At 43.4% G+C, this 16225-nt stretch overlaps 2 protein-coding genes across 2 annotated transcripts; both read right to left on the bottom strand.

The window, feature by feature from the left end:
* Positions 1-236: 236 nt before the first annotated feature.
* On the bottom strand, positions 237-3677 carry LOC131722762 (Fc receptor-like protein 3). The gene is made up of 3 exons (XM_059015845.1): positions 3356-3677; positions 952-1227; positions 237-440 (listed from the first exon to the last, which is right to left on the bottom strand). The coding sequence occupies exons 1-3, from the start codon at positions 3660-3662 to the stop codon at positions 271-273; spliced, it is 753 nt and encodes a 250-aa protein (XP_058871828.1). The 5' UTR covers positions 3663-3677; the 3' UTR covers positions 237-270.
* A 731-nt stretch (positions 3678-4408) lies between these two features.
* Positions 4409-13340, bottom strand: LOC131722720 (Fc receptor-like protein 2). The gene is made up of 4 exons (XM_059015725.1): positions 13065-13340; positions 10057-10314; positions 7373-7666; positions 4409-4494 (listed from the first exon to the last, which is right to left on the bottom strand). Exons 1-4 carry the CDS (start codon positions 13180-13182, stop codon positions 4409-4411), a joined length of 756 nt encoding a protein of 251 aa, XP_058871708.1. The 5' UTR covers positions 13183-13340.
* Between the last annotated feature and the right edge of the window lie 2885 nt (positions 13341-16225).

Below are 16225 nucleotides of genomic sequence, written 5' to 3'. Positions count from 1 at the left end.
GATTCTTAAAGAGCTAATCAGAAAGTTTCCATCTCCATTTTCAGTGCTGTAAAGGATGATGACAGGTAGAGATAGCGAGTGCTGCCCCCTGTCTGTACACATACTGGATAATACTGACTTACCTTGACTTACCACCAGTTTGTTTCTTATAATTGTGTTAACAAAAATAAATACAAACTTGCAAAATGTTTATTTTGTAAATGAGCTGTGCATGTTTAATGATGAAATAATGATTCTTAATGAACGATCCCTAAGACTGGGCTGTGCTGTTTAAGAAGAAGCCTGCATGTGTGCTGTGACAGGCCAGGTGAAATGTGTGCACTGACTGGGAGTCTCACCTTGGATCCTGCAGTATTGAAGGAGCAGCAGAGTGAACACAATGAAATGAATCAGAGTGAAGCTCACTCTGTAGCCAATAGCAACAGCGCTGTGCCAGGACGCTGGGGAAAGGAAGGTACAGTATGAGTGTGTGCGAGTGACTTCCATACACCTTGACTGAGCTGATAGGGATTCAAGAACATTACCTTGCTCACACTCGCTCTATAGGAACAGCCTTCAGCCACTCTGTCACTCGAATGGCTGTCTGCTGTAACTGCATTTTATTTGAACCATCATTTTATAAGATACTCAGTCAGGGAATTAATGTGTTTTCATTTGATTGTTTGTCAAAAAGCAGAAAAGAATGATTTGTTTAAAATGTAATCAAAGCCATGCATGTAGCAAAACATTAGTGGGAAATATACACCACTGAATTTGCAAGGTATAAAAACAGTGTCTGTACTGTGCAGGATTTGTTCTCAATCCATTGTGTTGTAATTGCTGGTAATTCTGTGGTCTGTTTATTCTGTTTCTTCAGGGAATGGGAATATAATGGGATCACAATGTGACCTATCTTACTGTGAGATCACTTTCAATCAAGGACAGTCATTTAGGACGGGTTTGTAATCTTACTTTGCAGTTCAATGTGTAGCTCCTGGCTGCTCTTCCTCACTCCCTGTGACTCCACAGCACACGTGTAGCTCCCAGTGTGGCTCTTCTCAGTGCTGGCTATGCTGTACAGTGCAGAGTCAGTGCTGTTAGTCACAGGCTCCCCGTCTCTCACAATGGTGTAGTGGAGTTCAGGGAGGGGGGTTTTGTTCACTGCTGCCTCACAGGTCAGGTTAAGAGCCTCTCCCTCCTTCACTGTGGCTCCTGGAGATGCTGTCAGAGTCACCCTGGAGAACAGAGCTACGAAAAGATGACATGAAGACAGGTGAGTGATTCTGAAGCTGTCTGACCAAGATATTCAAATCAATCAGAACCAGCATCTTCCATAGAGTGGGATTCCCACAGAGCCTCCTGCTCCTTAGAGAGACAGAGGCAGTGCTGGAGTATAGAGGCTCCTTAGAGAGACAGAGGCAGCGCTGGAGTACAGAGGCTCCTTAGAGAGACAGAGGCAGTGCTGGAGTATAGAGCCTCCTTAGAGAGACAGAGACAGTGCTGGAGTATAGAGCCTCCTTAGAGAGCCAGAGGGAGTGCTGGAGTATAGAGGCTCCTTAGAGAGACAGAGGCAACGCTGGAGTATAGAGGCTCCTTAGAGAGACAGAGGCAGTGCTGGAGTATAGAGGCTCCTTAGAGAGACAGAGGCAGTGCTGGAGTATAGAGGCTCCTTAGAGAGACAGAGGCAGTGCTGGAGTATAGAGGCTCCTTAGAGAGACAGAGGCAACGCTGGAGTATAGAGGCTCCTTATTATTTTGCCTGTAAAGGTAACAAGCTATAAACAGGCCATTGAAACATCCCACAGCCTCCCCTCCCTAGGTTCTAAACCCTTAGACATATCTGCATTGATAATCTGCAAGTCATTCAAACACTGCTATGAAGCATAATGAGTTGAGTCCTCACTTAGTCATGAGTTTAAGTCCCACTCTCAAATCATTAAATACATATTTTGTTATTGGTATTGAAAAATTAGCAATGAGATTATTATTTTTAAAATGGACAACATTCACTGTAAATAGATATGCTTTGTCATAGTGTTCTATATAACATCACATAGTGTGGGAGAGTGGTACATGGGGAGTATATCAGTCTCTGTATTAGAAGGATCGTTTTCCCATGATTTATGCCGGTGTTGATATCTGGGACTGTAATGGGGTGCAATTACGGTAGTGAACCACTAGAGGTCATCGCCGCATTAGAAAGATACCTGTGTTGATTATATAATAAGATACAATTAACAAACCACTGAGAACAGGTGTTTTATTTAATCATTGATAGTTGTTAATTAGCTGATTATTTAAACCTCGAGAGCACAGGGGTCTACGAAGGAGTTGGGAGTTGCTACATATGCTGGAAAATCAATCAATCAATCAATCAATCAATCAAGCAATCAATCAATCAATCTGTGTGTACTTAAAGTTTTGAGAAATTGTGTGTGAAGCTGCCCTGTACTAACAGGGAGGGAAGAGAAGCGAGGCAGGATTTTGTTTTGTTTGTTCACCTTTCCTGGAATTGTTTAATAACACTTTGCTTTGATTTATTTTCGAATCGTATTGTTCTTTTGTCATTTCCACACTGCCAGCCACGCTCCACAATCACTACAAGTGCAAAACAGACAGGAATATTTACAGCAGCTGACAAACAGGTACAAAAGAGAATCAGAAAGAAATAAAACTGAAACTGAGATTAGGATAACTGAAACTGAGATTAGGATAACGAGTTTTCATAATGCTAGCAGTTGCAAACTAGGGTGTCCACCTGGCTCCAGATTTACGGGACACTTTGAGACAGAACGGGATTTCAAACGTGTCCCTCAACTGAAAGCGATTAATGTGTAAATGAACCATTCCACCTTTGCTAAAGTGAATAATGGTGCTTAATTACCACGTGCATCAAATAAGTGTATAATTAGAATAAGAATGAATAAAATGCTGATGTATTTGTATTATTATTATTATGTATTTATATTTTGCAGCCACTTAGTCGCTATTTATTTTCTGTTCATCGATATTCAATCACCAATAATATGCAAATACTCTCCCAAGCAAAGCATCCTCCCGTTTCTCATCTATTCATCCACAGCAAATCATTATAGATCTGATGGGAAGCAGCTGATCAGTGTGACTTGTTTGCTCAGCACAGCAATCCTGCCACAGGATTAATCTCAGCAAAGGCGTAGCTAATTTATACATCAATTACTTTCAGTTTAAGGGGAATTCTGAAAATCCGTTCTGTCTCAAAGCGTCCGGTAAATCTGGAGCCAGATGGCCACCCTATTGCAAACAGGAGTTAGAAAATACATTTTTTTTCTTGTACTGATTTACAGCGGGGAACACTGAGGTCCATTAAGATCTCTTAAAGAGAAGACTGAACTCACCTCTCACAGTCAGTGACACAGAAGCACTCCTTTTCTTCAGCCCCGTCCTTGCTGCCTCCACCTCACACTGGTATCTCCCTGTGTCTCTCAGCCCTGCCGCTGGGATTGAGTGCTGATCCTGTGATCCCGCTCCTCTCACAGTCCCATTGTCTTTGCTATAGCGGTACTGCAGCTGTGTGCCCTGTTTATTTATGTGAGCCCCACACTGCAGAGACACAGCCTCTCCCTCCCACACTGAGGCACCAGGTAGCACTGTCAGAGTGGGTGTGCTGAACAGCTCTAAGGAATCAGAGAGAGAAAGAGGCATTTAATGATAAACAGGAATTTGCTTTTTTAAATTAAATTAATTAAAACACAGTATATAATCAGCCAAATAACTGTAACTGTGCTTTTAAAACCACTTGTTATGATATAGCTACTATACATGTGCATGTGTAATCCCAGAGGGACATGAATACCTTCACAGTGTGTGCTTGTGAAAGGATAATCCCCCTGAACCTGACATCTCAGTGTCACTTTCTCTGATTCGTATATCTGGATTAGTGGTTATTCAGATATGAGACACCACACAGTACCCCAGGGCAGCCTTGTACCCCAGTCCTACATAACTGGTGCAAACACAAGGAGCTTTGTACACAGGCAGATTCTCACAGCTAAAACATGCATGTAATACAACTGAACAGACATGTGAATAGAACATAGAGAAAGCAAAGAGCAGGAGAAAAGATAAAGACACACAGGCTTAGCAGCATGGCTTGTATTCAGGTTATTATCTTCACTGTCAGTGAAGCATCATTTTCATGTATATTTAAATATCAGACTTTAGTATGAATGTATTATAATGCTGTCTTATACAAGCTAGAGTAATACAGCTTGTATTGCATTATTCATGTTCTACATGTAATATAGTCTGTTTATTTTAATTTTGTACCAAGTTTCTTGACAATTGGATAAGTGTTTCTCCAGATCTATGGATAAAAGCAGATGAGCGCTTCCACTCTCTCCCCTTCGCAGGGGATTGCATCACCAGCGGGGTTAATGACAGACACAGCATCACAGGAACTGATAGCTCATGAACACAAGCATTACAGAGGGATCCACACTGCTGACTGTCAATGTTTGCAGACACTGCAGCTGTGCTGGGGAGGCCGTCATACACATTGTGTTCTTATATCTGGAGAGCCGCTCATCCAGCTGTCATGAAGCTTGGTGTAAACATTATTTATCTGAAGTTATTGAGACTATCAGATTCTTGAGATATAGAGGCGGGGCGTCTGTCTGTCCGCCAGTCCCTCCCTCTGTATGTCACTCTTACATTGTTGCATATATCTGGAGAACCAGCTCTCTAGCTGTCATGAAACTTGCTATTACCATTATTTAGTTCAGGTTACTGAGAATATCAGATCCTGGATATTTAAGGGGGGTCTGTCTGTCCCTGCATCCATCCACCTGTGTGGTTCATTTCTACAGATCCCTGTTCCTTTGTGGTGATGGAGAGCTAAGGGTGGGTTTTGTGTGGTTCATTTCTACAGATCCCTGTTCCTTTGTGGTGATGGAGAGCTAAGAGTGGGTTTTGTGTGGTGCATTTCTACAGATCCCTGTTCCTTTGTGAGTGATGGAGAGCTAAGGGTGGGTTTTGTTGCACACACCCTTTTTAAGTGCTAAACCATGCTTTTAAAATCAATTTTCATATCTTTGATTAGCTTTATTAAAATAATTACTAGAACATTGTTAATACTTACTAGAAATGACTTGAATCTACTGGAATTACTTTTGTTTACTTGTCATAATAAAAGGTAATTATAACAGCCATTACTAGGAATTACGAAAAACCTTAAATGTGTTTAAATATCTTGAATTCCTCAGTAAAAAAAAAAATGATAACTAAATTATTTCAAATGACTATAAATGACTTCAAGTCTACAAAGTCGTCCTCTTCAAGATGATATTCTACTAATGACTTGTTTGACCCATTGCAGGCTCTACTTGTGATACAGTAGGAATAGCAGCAGTGTGACCCATTGCAGGCTCTACTTGTGATACAGTAGGAAGAGCAGCAGTGTGACCCATTGCAGGCTCTACTTGTGATACAGTAGGAATAGCAGCAGTGTGACCCATTGCAGGCTCTACTTGTGATACAGTAGGAATAGCAGCAGTGTGATCCATTGCAGGCTCTACTTGTGATACAGCAGTAATAGCAGCAGTGTGACCCATTGCAGGCTCTACTTGTGATACAGTAGGAATAGCAGCAGTGTGACCCATTGTAGGCTCTACTTGTGATACAGTAGGAATAGCAGCAGTGTGACCCATTGTAGGCTCTACTTGTGATACAGTAGGAATAGCAGCAGTGTGACCCATTGCAGGCTCTACTTGTGATACAGTAGGAATAGCAGCAGTGTGACCCATTGCAGGCTCTACTTGTGATACAGTAGGAATAGCAGCAGTGTGACCCATTGCAGGCTCTACTTGTGATATAGTAGGAATAGCAGCAGTGTGACCCATTGTAGGCTCTACTTGTGATACAGTAGGAATAGCAGCAGTGTGCCCCATTGCAGGCTCTACTTGTGATACAGTAGGAATAGCAGCAGTGTGACCCATTGCAGGCTCTGCTTGTGATACAGTAGGAATAGCAGCAGTGTGACCCATTGCAGGCTCTACTTGTGATACAGTAGGAATAGCAGCAGTGTGACCCATTGCAGGCTCTACTTGTGATACAGTAGGAATAGCAGCAGTGTGATCCATTGCAGACTCTACTTGTGATACAGGAGGAATAGCAGCAGTGTGACACATTGCAGGCTCTACTTGTGATACAGTAGGAATAGCAGCAGTGTGACCCATTGCAGACTCTACTTGTGATACAGTAGGACTAGCAGCAGTGTGATCCATTGCAGGCTCTACTTGTGACACAGTAGGAATAGCAGCAGTGTGACCCATTGCAGGCTCTACTTGTGATACAGTAGGAATAGCAGCAGTGTGACCCATTGCAGGCTCTACTTGTGATGCAGTAGGAATAGCAGCAGTGTGACCCATTGCAGGCTCTACTTGTGATACAGGAGGAATAGCAGCAGTGTGACCCATTGCAGGCTCTACTTGTGATACAGGAGGAATAGCAGCAGTGTGACCCATTGCAGGCTCTACTTGTGATACAGGAGGAATAGCAGCAGTGTGACCCATTGCAGGCTCTACTTGTGATACAGTAGGAATAGCAGCAGTGTGATCCATTGCAGGCTCTACTTGTGATACAGGAGGAATAGCAGCAGTGTGACCCATTGCAGGCTCTACTTGTGATACAGGAGGAATAGCAGCAGTGTGACCCATTGCAGGCTCTACTTGTGATACAGTAGGAATAGCAGCAGTGTGACCCTTTGCAGGCTCTACTTGTGATACAGTAGGAATAGCAGCAGTGTGACCCATTGCAGGCTCTACTTGTGATACAGTAGGAATAGCAGCAGTGTGACCCATTGCAGACTCTACTTGTGATACAGTAGGAATAGCAGCAGTGTGATCCATTGCAGGCTCTACTTGTGATACAGTAGGAATAGCAGCAGTGTGACCCATTGCAGGCTCTACTTGTATATTTTGAGTGAAAATAATTCATGAGGAATCTCTCTCAATATGATTATGACGTTGAATACAAACATATAAAGTGGAGGTCTGTGGTCAATCAGGCAGCAATTAGTCCAGTTTACAGTAGCTTTTGTTAATAAACTCACCAGACACAGTCAGTGTAACAGGATCACTGTGTTAATAAACTCACCAGACACAGTGTAACAGGATCATTGTGTTAATAAACTCACCAGACACAGTCAGTGTAACAGGATCGCTGTGTTAATAAACTCACCAGACACAGTCAGTGTAACAGGATCACTGTGTTAATAAACTCACCAGACACAGTCGGTGTAACAGGATCACTGTGTTAATAAACTCACCAGACACAGTCAGTGTAACAGGATCGCTGTGTTAATAAACTCACCAGACACAGCCAGTGTAACAGGATCACTGTGTTAATAAACTCACCAGACACAGTTACTGTCACAGGATCACTGAGCTGTGAGTAGAGTGGCTGATCTCCTCTTTGTCCTCGACAGCAGTACTGGCCCTGGTCAGATACAGCAGCTGCAGTGATTGTGTAGCTGTCACCAGTTATACTGCGTCCAGCAGTCTGGAGCACTGGAGTGTCCTCACTGTCTTTGTACCAGAGATATTTCCAGCCAGCAGAACCCCCCTCAACCCCACACCTCAGAGTGACTGTCTCCCCGGTGAATATCTCTGGGAATGGAGGCTCCAGGGTGAGTGTAGTCTGGGGCAGCTCTGGAGAAACAGAGAAGATGAAAGAAGTAGGATCTCTATTAGAGAGAGAGAGAGAGAGAGAGAGAGAGAGAGAGAGAGAGAGAGAGAGAGAGAGAGAGAGAGAGAGAGAGAGAGAGAGAGAGAGAGAGAGAGAGATACTGTGTGCACTATCAATGGAGTAACCAGAATATGACATTTTAACTGAAAAGGCTGAAATACAAATTGGTAGAAATGCTGATTATAGTCTGTAAATATATGAAATATTCTCATATTTCAATTCATTGTAGCTGAACTGTAGTAGCAATGCAGTGGCAATGGAGTCACCACCAGGGGGCAGCACTGCATTCAGTACTCAGAGGGATGCATTATTTAAATATCTAATATGACAGTCATTTCTGACTGAAGCAGACAACAAATGAATACTAAGCAGCGTTTTTAACCCCATCTTCTTATTCCCTTTACTGACATTATCACAGGCCCCTCTTTTATTGTGATGGAAATGTTTGCAGTGCCAGTAAGAAGCATAAAGCATTCTACACGGGAAAGCTTTGGGGTGCTGGTTTGTTTATTTTGAAGTGTTTGTAGGGTTTTGCTTGTTTATTTTGAAGTGTTTGTAGGGTTGTGCTTGTTTATTTGTTCCAGTCTTTTGATTTGGTTTGTTTGTAAATAATAAAAGTGTGCAGGAGCGCACAGCTTGCAATTCCCTTGACCGCATGCCTCTTTGCCACACCCTCCTAATAAAGCAGGTGAATCTAAATGTGATTGTATTAAAGGCACTCCAGCAGCATATCACTGTGTTTTAACTGACATGACAATGGTTCTGATTCACTGTGTTGCTGCTCCTGTGTGGCGTTTATAATTATGACTCATTATCACTCTGAATGATACTTTGCTGCTGCTTTGATTTTTAATATAATAATATAACTCACATGACTTACATGTTTAGTATCTGTGTCTTTCTTGGGTATTCTGTTTCATACTGTGTGTGTGTCACAGTAAAGTGAACAGATATGTATTCTATTTAAAACTATTTCATTTTGGCAGAATCTCTTATGTGGAGGGAGGCTGTGTGGTCCCACCTCAGTCACCGACTCATTGTGTGACCCTGAGCAAGACACTTAACCTCCCTGTGCTCCGTCTTTCGGGTGAGACGTAGTTGTAAGTGACTCTGCAGCTGATGCATAGTTCACACACCCTAGTCTCTGTAAGACGCCTTGGATAAAGGAGTCTGCTAAATAAAGAAATAATAATGTGGCATAATCTGCAGTGTAATAATGGATAGGACCAATTTCTTATATCCAATCTGTACTCCCCTGTCTAGGGAGGGGTTACACATGATTAAAGATACAGTTTGCAATGGCAATACACATTCTATTACTACCACTATCAATTAGAAATACATTTGGAGAGGAAAAAAGGCTTGAACATAACTCATGACAACTGTGACAGGCAGAGGCCCTGCACACTGGGGAAGGCGGGTTCAAGGGGTTCAATCATAACTCATGACAACTGTGACAGGCAGAGGCCCTGCACACTGGGGAAGGTGGGTTCAATGGGTTCAATCATAACTCATGACAACTGTGACAGGCAGAGGCCCTGCACACTGGGGAAGGCGGGTTCAAGGGGTTCAATCATAACTCATGATAACTGTGACAGGCAGAGGCCCTGCACACTGGGGAAGGCAGGTTTATGGGGTTCACTGTTGTATTCATGTAATTGGGGACACCTGTCTGCAGGTAAGGCAGGTGTATATAAGCAGGTCAAAAGGTGTGTCTCTTGTCTGTGTGAAGGCTAAGGCCTGGGGAGAGAGACCTGTGTGGGAACCTGAAGAGAAGGCACTGTGTTTAATGCTTGTAAAGTACAGGTGTTTTGTTGCTGATAAACCGCTTAGCCGTCCAGTTGAGTAGTTAGGACTTGCAAAGTTTAATAAGCACTCTTTGGTGTGGCCTCTTTCTGCTTTATTACAGCTTCTAGACTAGAGAGTTGTTTGTGAGAGTTACTCAGACCAGGAAGAGCTTTCATATCAGAAGACTTTGCTAGGAGCCGTTACTTCAGCACCCGAGTTGTGTTGAGAACATTAACACAGCTGAATGTATCTGTGAGACATTACAGACAGAGAAGGGGGTGAGGACTCTCTGTTAGAATGAACCTACCTCTCACTGACACCCGCACCTCTGCAGAGTCACATTAACACAGCTGAAATAGACTCCAGTGTGAATGTATCTGTGAGACATTACAGACAGAGAAGAGGGTGAGGACTCTCTCTATTAGAATGAACCTACCTCTCACTGACACCTGCACCTCTGCAGAGTCACATTAACACAGCTGGAATAGACTCCAGTGTGAATGTATCTGTGAGACATTACAGACAGAGAAGAGGGTGAGGACTCTCTCTGTTAGAATGAACCTACCTCTCACTGACACCCGCACCTCTGCAGAGTCACCAGAGTAAGTGGAGGAGCTCCACCATGCTCTGCACTTGTAGGACCCCTCGTCACTCTCTGAAACACGATCCACACTCAGCTCTGTATCTGCCCTGGATTGTAACACTTTATTATCTTTATAAAAGACAACCCTGGTAGCTGTATAACCCCGGACACGACACCTCAGAGTCAGAACGTCTCCCTCAATCACAGGCTGGGGAGGAGTCTGCAGGATCACCCATTGATCTGAAAAGACAGAAAGAGTTCAGATCAGCAGGGCTGAGAGACGGGTCAGGATTGAGGAGTCTGCAGGATCACCCATTGATCTGAAAAGACAGAAAGAGTTCAGATCAGCAGGGCTGAGAGACGGCTCAGGATTGAGGAGTCTGCAGGATCACCCATTGATCTGAAAAGACTGAAAGAGTTCAGATCAGCAGGGCTGAGAGACGGGTCAGGATTGAGGAGTCTGCAGGATCACCCATTGATCTGAAAAGACAGAAAGAGTTCAGATCAGCAGGGCTGAGAGACGGGTCAGGATTGAGGAGTCTGCAGGATCACCCATTGATCTGAAAAGACAGAAAGAGTTCAGATCAGCAGGGCTGAGAGACGGCTCAGGATTGAGGAGTCTGCAGGATCACCCATTGATCTGAAAAGACTGAAAGAGTTCAGATCAGCAGGGCTGAGAGACGGGTCAGGATTGAGGAGTCTGCAGGATCACCCATTGATCTGAAAAGACAGAAAGAGTTCAGATCAGCAGGGCTGAGAGACGGGTCAGGATTGAGGAGTCTGCAGCATCACCCATTTATTTTGTATTATTGTCTATTATTGTGTTATGATTTAAAAGGTATTGCTTGGGTTATGTAGCACAGGTGATTTCATGTATTATTGTTGATTTAAATGTGGTCTGGCAGAGGCGGTGTTAGTAGCTCGTCTCTGACAGACAGCTCGTAAGAATGCACGGTCAGCAGTCAGTGATTATTGACAAATTGACTGTCAGCCATGCAAATTAAAAACTCTCGTGCAGAATGTGAGATGGTCACATGTATAAAGGCCCGTATCTCTGGCTGCATGGTGAGGGTTGTTCTGAGGTGGAACGTAAAGAAAAGGATGAACTTAAAATAGAAACAGCTTCTACGCGTTCTGGCTTTACACCCGTGTGATACGTGTGTGTGTGTCAGTGTTTGTGTCTGTCTCTGTTTTGGCCGTCGTGTCGTTTTGTTTTCTGTACCGTGTTTGTTTTGTTTAACTATTTTATTTAATAAATACACGCATCAGCGCTTAACTCGTAGTACTGCGTCCATTCTCTTCCTGGTCTGACGTCACCACCAAGGCATCTGATCAGGGGCGCTGGAACTAGGGGTGCTGGGGGTGCGGAGGCGAATGAAATTGTACCTCTTAAATATTTACAGACAAGATATTACTAAGTATATACTGTATTTAGTTCATATGCATTATATACACTTTAAAACATAATTATATATATATATTTGTAATACTAATATATTGTATTACAAACAATGGAATGTGCATGATAATTAATATTAACAAATGCTTCAGGGTTTGTTTCTGAACACAACAATCACATAATAAATTGCCCACAAACCATTTTGGTATTGCAGCATTTTACTGATCAGTTATGTTCTGAACCCTCCTTCCGTGTGAACTGTGACGCACAATACACGATCACCATACATAGTATAGTTATGAATACACTAAGGGAGCTGCATCTGAACAAACTCAAAGTAACGGCAGTGTTTAGTGTTTCTATTTGTTTGCGATTTACCCCAGCGTTCTGTTTCCATGTTGAAATCCCTAGTTAAGGGAATTACAAGTATCTGGGAGATCCTGTTGTTCATGATTATTAGGCTGTTATCTTGTATATATTAAGTGATGAAATGGTTGAATCGATTGTATAGAAATGTGCCGTTCTCCTCCTGATGACGCTGTGACGGGAGCCCCGCCCCTAGATATACGTGCGCTGCATTGTTAATTTTTTTGGTGTTTTTCATTGGTTTGTTTTGTAAATATTGTATAGTGTTTGTTTATATGCGGGCTGGTGACAGCCGTCCGCTATTTAGTATTGTCTGGTTTGGTTTGGCAGGGAGGGGGTTAAATTCCTCCCTGCCAATGTTTTCTTATTCATTTTTATATAAAGTTATTGTTTTAAACGTATTCCAGGCCCCTGGTGTCTTGTTTTGAACTCTCGTTTCCACTGACATTGTTGCTCCATTAACCGGGTTTATTTTTTTTAATTATTATTTTTTTTTTTAATTTAGTCATCGCCAATTTTTTTTACAAAAGTTTTCTCCCCAATTTAGCATGCCCAATTATTATCTGTATCCCCGGCTCACCGCTCGCAACCCCCCCGCCGACTCGGGAAACGGCGGCTGGAACACGCGTCCTCCGAAACGTGCTCCTGCCAAGCCACATTTTTCGCACTGCAGATCCACAGCAATGCCATCAGACCTATAGTGCGGCAGGACAACACAGATCTGGCAGCTCCACTGCAGAACCACAGGCGCCCTATCGGCCACAGCCGTGGATTCCCCTGCCGACCTAAGCCCTCCATACCCGGGCAGCGCTCAGCCAGTTGTGCGTCGCCCCCTAGGCACTCCCGGTCACTGTCGGCTGTGACATAGCCTGGATTCGAACATGCGATCTCCAGGCTATAGGGCACATCCTGCACTCCGCGCGGAGCGCCTTGACTGGATGCGCCACTCGGGAGCCCCGTCATTAACCGGGTTTCTAAAGGTGGAGCAGCAAAGACACTACAGAGGTTACTCCAGTGCAGAACCACCACGCTGCAATACTGTTCTTACACAGCTGCTACTTGAAAACAGCGATGTGAGCAGCAACAATTCATACTGACTGGAGATCCAGAGACAGCTTTACTCAAATCAGCAAGCCGATCAGTATCTTACAATACCCTCTCAGCCAATCCGAGTGCAGGATTATTCAACAGGGTCTGAATATTATCTACAATGTAAATGACTTACTGGACACAGTTAGGTTGACAGCATTACTGCGCTCCTGTCCTGATGCAGACTCACACCAGTACTCTCCACTGTGGTTATACTGGGGGGTACTGATTGTGCAGCTGACACTGTTCCCCATGCTGGGTGAGGGTTTCTGGCACACTGCCTGTTCTTGACCCTTTCGGTACTGTTTAAACCTCCAGTCAGCAGAGTCCCCCTCCAACTCACAGCTCAGGGTGACTGCCTCTCCTGGGAATATCTGTGCCCAGGCAGGCTGCAGGGTCAGGACAGCCTGAGGATGACCCTCTGAAACAGAGAATAGGATAGGATTAGAACACATTCCCCTACAATCAAGTAGGAAACTGCAAGTGGAGAGAGATTCCAGCCCCCCAGCAGCATCTCTGCAGTGATACAGTAGGAATAGCAGCAGTGTGACCCATTGCAGGCTCTACTTGTGATACAGTAGGAATAGCAGCAGTGTGATCCATTGCAGGCTCTACTTGTGATACAGTAGGAATAGCAGCAGGTTGACCCATTGCAGGCTCTACTTGTGATACAGTAGGAATAGCAGCAGTGTGACCCATTGCAGGCTCTACTTGTGATACAGTAGGAATAGCAGCAGTGTGACCCATTGCAGGCTCTACTTGTGATACAGTAGGAATAGCAGCAGTGTGACCCATTGCAGGCTCTACTTGTGATACAGTAGAAATAGCAGCAGTGTGACCCATTGCAGGCTCTACTTGTGATACAGTAAGAATAGCAGCAGTGTGACCCATTGCAGGCTCTGCTTGTGATACAGTAGGAATAGCAGCAGTGTGACCCATTGCAGGCTCTACTTGTGATACAGCAGGAATAGCAGCAGTGTGACCCATTGCAGGCTCTGCTTGTGATACAGTAGGAATAGCAGCAGTGTGACCCATTGCAGGCTCTACTTGTGATACAGCAGGAATAGCAGCAGTGTGACCCATTGCAGGCTCTGCTTGTGATACAGTAGGAATAGCAGCAGTGTGACCCATTGCAGGCTCTGCTTGTGATACAGTAGGAATAGCAGCAGTGTGACCCATTGCAGGCTCTACTTGTGATACAGCAGGAATAGCAGCAGTGTGACCCATTGCAGGCTCTGCTTGTGATACAGTAGGAATAGCAGCAGTGTGACCCATTGCAGGCTCTACTTGTATGTTTTGAGTAGGGCTGCAAAGGGTACATTTGATCTTTGAAGGTTCGGAACACATTACAGAAGGAAGGTTCGAACCGTCGATGGTACTCATTTGCGTAATGTATTGGTGATGTCATCATAGTGCATTGTTTATATTTGATTGAAAATCCTATTATTTTACAGGTAATCCATATAAATGGATGGGATAAAACATACAGTGAGTGAACCCGTCTGACGAACCTTCGAAGGTTTAAAACAATCTTCGAATCCCTGGCTAGCGAACAAACTTTCGGACACAGCCCTAGTTTTGACTGAAAAGAATTCATGAGGAATCTCTCTCCGTATGATTATGGCAGCAGTGTGGAGTAGTGGTTAGGGCTCTGGACTCTTGACCGGAGGGTTGTGGGTTCAATCCCCAGTGGGGGACACTGCTGTTGTACCCTTGAGCAAGGTACTTTACCTAGATTGCTCCAGTAAAAACCCAACTGTATAAATGGGTAATTGTATGTAAAAATAATGTGATATCTGTACAATGTGAAATAATGTATAATGTGATATGTTGTAACAATTGTAAGTCGCCCTGGATAAGGGCGTCTGCTAAGAAATAAATAATAATAATAATGGCCTTGAAAATAGAAAGTGGTCTGTGTTTAAATTTCCAATCAAGCAGCAATTAGTCAAAGTTTCTTTCTTTTTTATGAATCAGGAAACATGTTTATGATAAGTGGGAGGACTAATGTTCTTAAAAGGCATCCAGATATTCTGTCTGGTTAGCAGTTAGCTAAAATAATATTCTCATTCAAAAGCTTTCCAGCAATACCACACATAGCCTCTAGGTGGAGGACAGTATGTTTTTTTCCTGGAGTCATTTTTATTTAACTAAGTTACATTGTTATATTGGTGAGATGAAAATGAAAGCTGATTTCAAGAATGTGTTTATTTTATAGATGATCAGGAATCAGGATGATAATCTCTTCACTTTGTGAATGCATGTAAGCTGTTCTGTTACCTTCATACTGTCTGGAGCAGCTCACTACAGTCAGCACTGAAAAACACAAGAGAGACAGTCAGGGACTAGACCCTTATAAAAGCACCACAGTCATGTTGCTGTTTCCAATGCTTTTACCATTGTTATACCGTGCTCATCAGTTATAGGTGCTGCCATACATACATGTAACATGTGCTAACACAGGGAGAAGTAAGAGACAGCGCCATCTAGTGATCGGACACTTTTGATCAGGTTTCCTTCTCTTGTTTTGTTAGTAACACACTGCTGTGCACTACTTGGTGCTGGTGTATATAATAATATAAAGACAGTCTAATCTAGCCTATATTAAATATGTATATGACAGGCAGCTCCTGAACTCATCGTCAAAGCACCTTAACACAAACACAAGATTTGAGTCATTTCAGTAAGAACCCTGTGAATGATTGTAAAGGTGAGGGAAGAGTAAAAACAAAGCAAGACAATGTCACATGATAATAATCCTTCATTAACTTGGACACACGCATGGGGTTTAGGAAACCGACAGATCTGTAGCTGTAGTTCAGTATTCATTGTGATTCAAGTGTTCATAATGAAGAGAAGAAAGCAGACTTGAGTTGTGAATTCAGTTCAATAATGGGTGTGATAAGTGTAACAGGGATAAGGTTGGGCACACACTGTCGACCACACATACTGCAGGTGAGCATCTTAACCCCTATGCAAAAGAGCCAGGCTCCTCTGCATGTGTGCTTATAGAGCACCGGGACACCTGCAGAGGCTTTTACGATTGAGGGGGGCGAAGCTTCCTCGTGCTATTTTTAGTGTTCCCACCAAAGAAATGTTTTACAGTAAATCGCTTACAAAAAATCAAGTCCAGAAACTGTGTAGAGAGGCCGGTGCATTTACAGTATTTCACAGGGAATACAGCTGGAACACAAAAGCGAGTCCAGACACACCTGTATACTTACAGTTTACACCTATTCAATTACAAACACAAATGCACTCGCTGCATTGTTCAGATACTGATAAGCATGGTTTACA

The sequence above is a fragment of the Acipenser ruthenus genome, chromosome 51 (genome assembly GCF_902713425.1).
Source record: "Acipenser ruthenus chromosome 51, fAciRut3.2 maternal haplotype, whole genome shotgun sequence".
NCBI lineage: Eukaryota > Metazoa > Chordata > Actinopteri > Acipenseriformes > Acipenseridae > Acipenser > Acipenser ruthenus.
The sequence above is the reverse complement of the archived record's forward strand: the minus strand, read 5'-3'. Positions and strand labels throughout refer to the sequence as shown.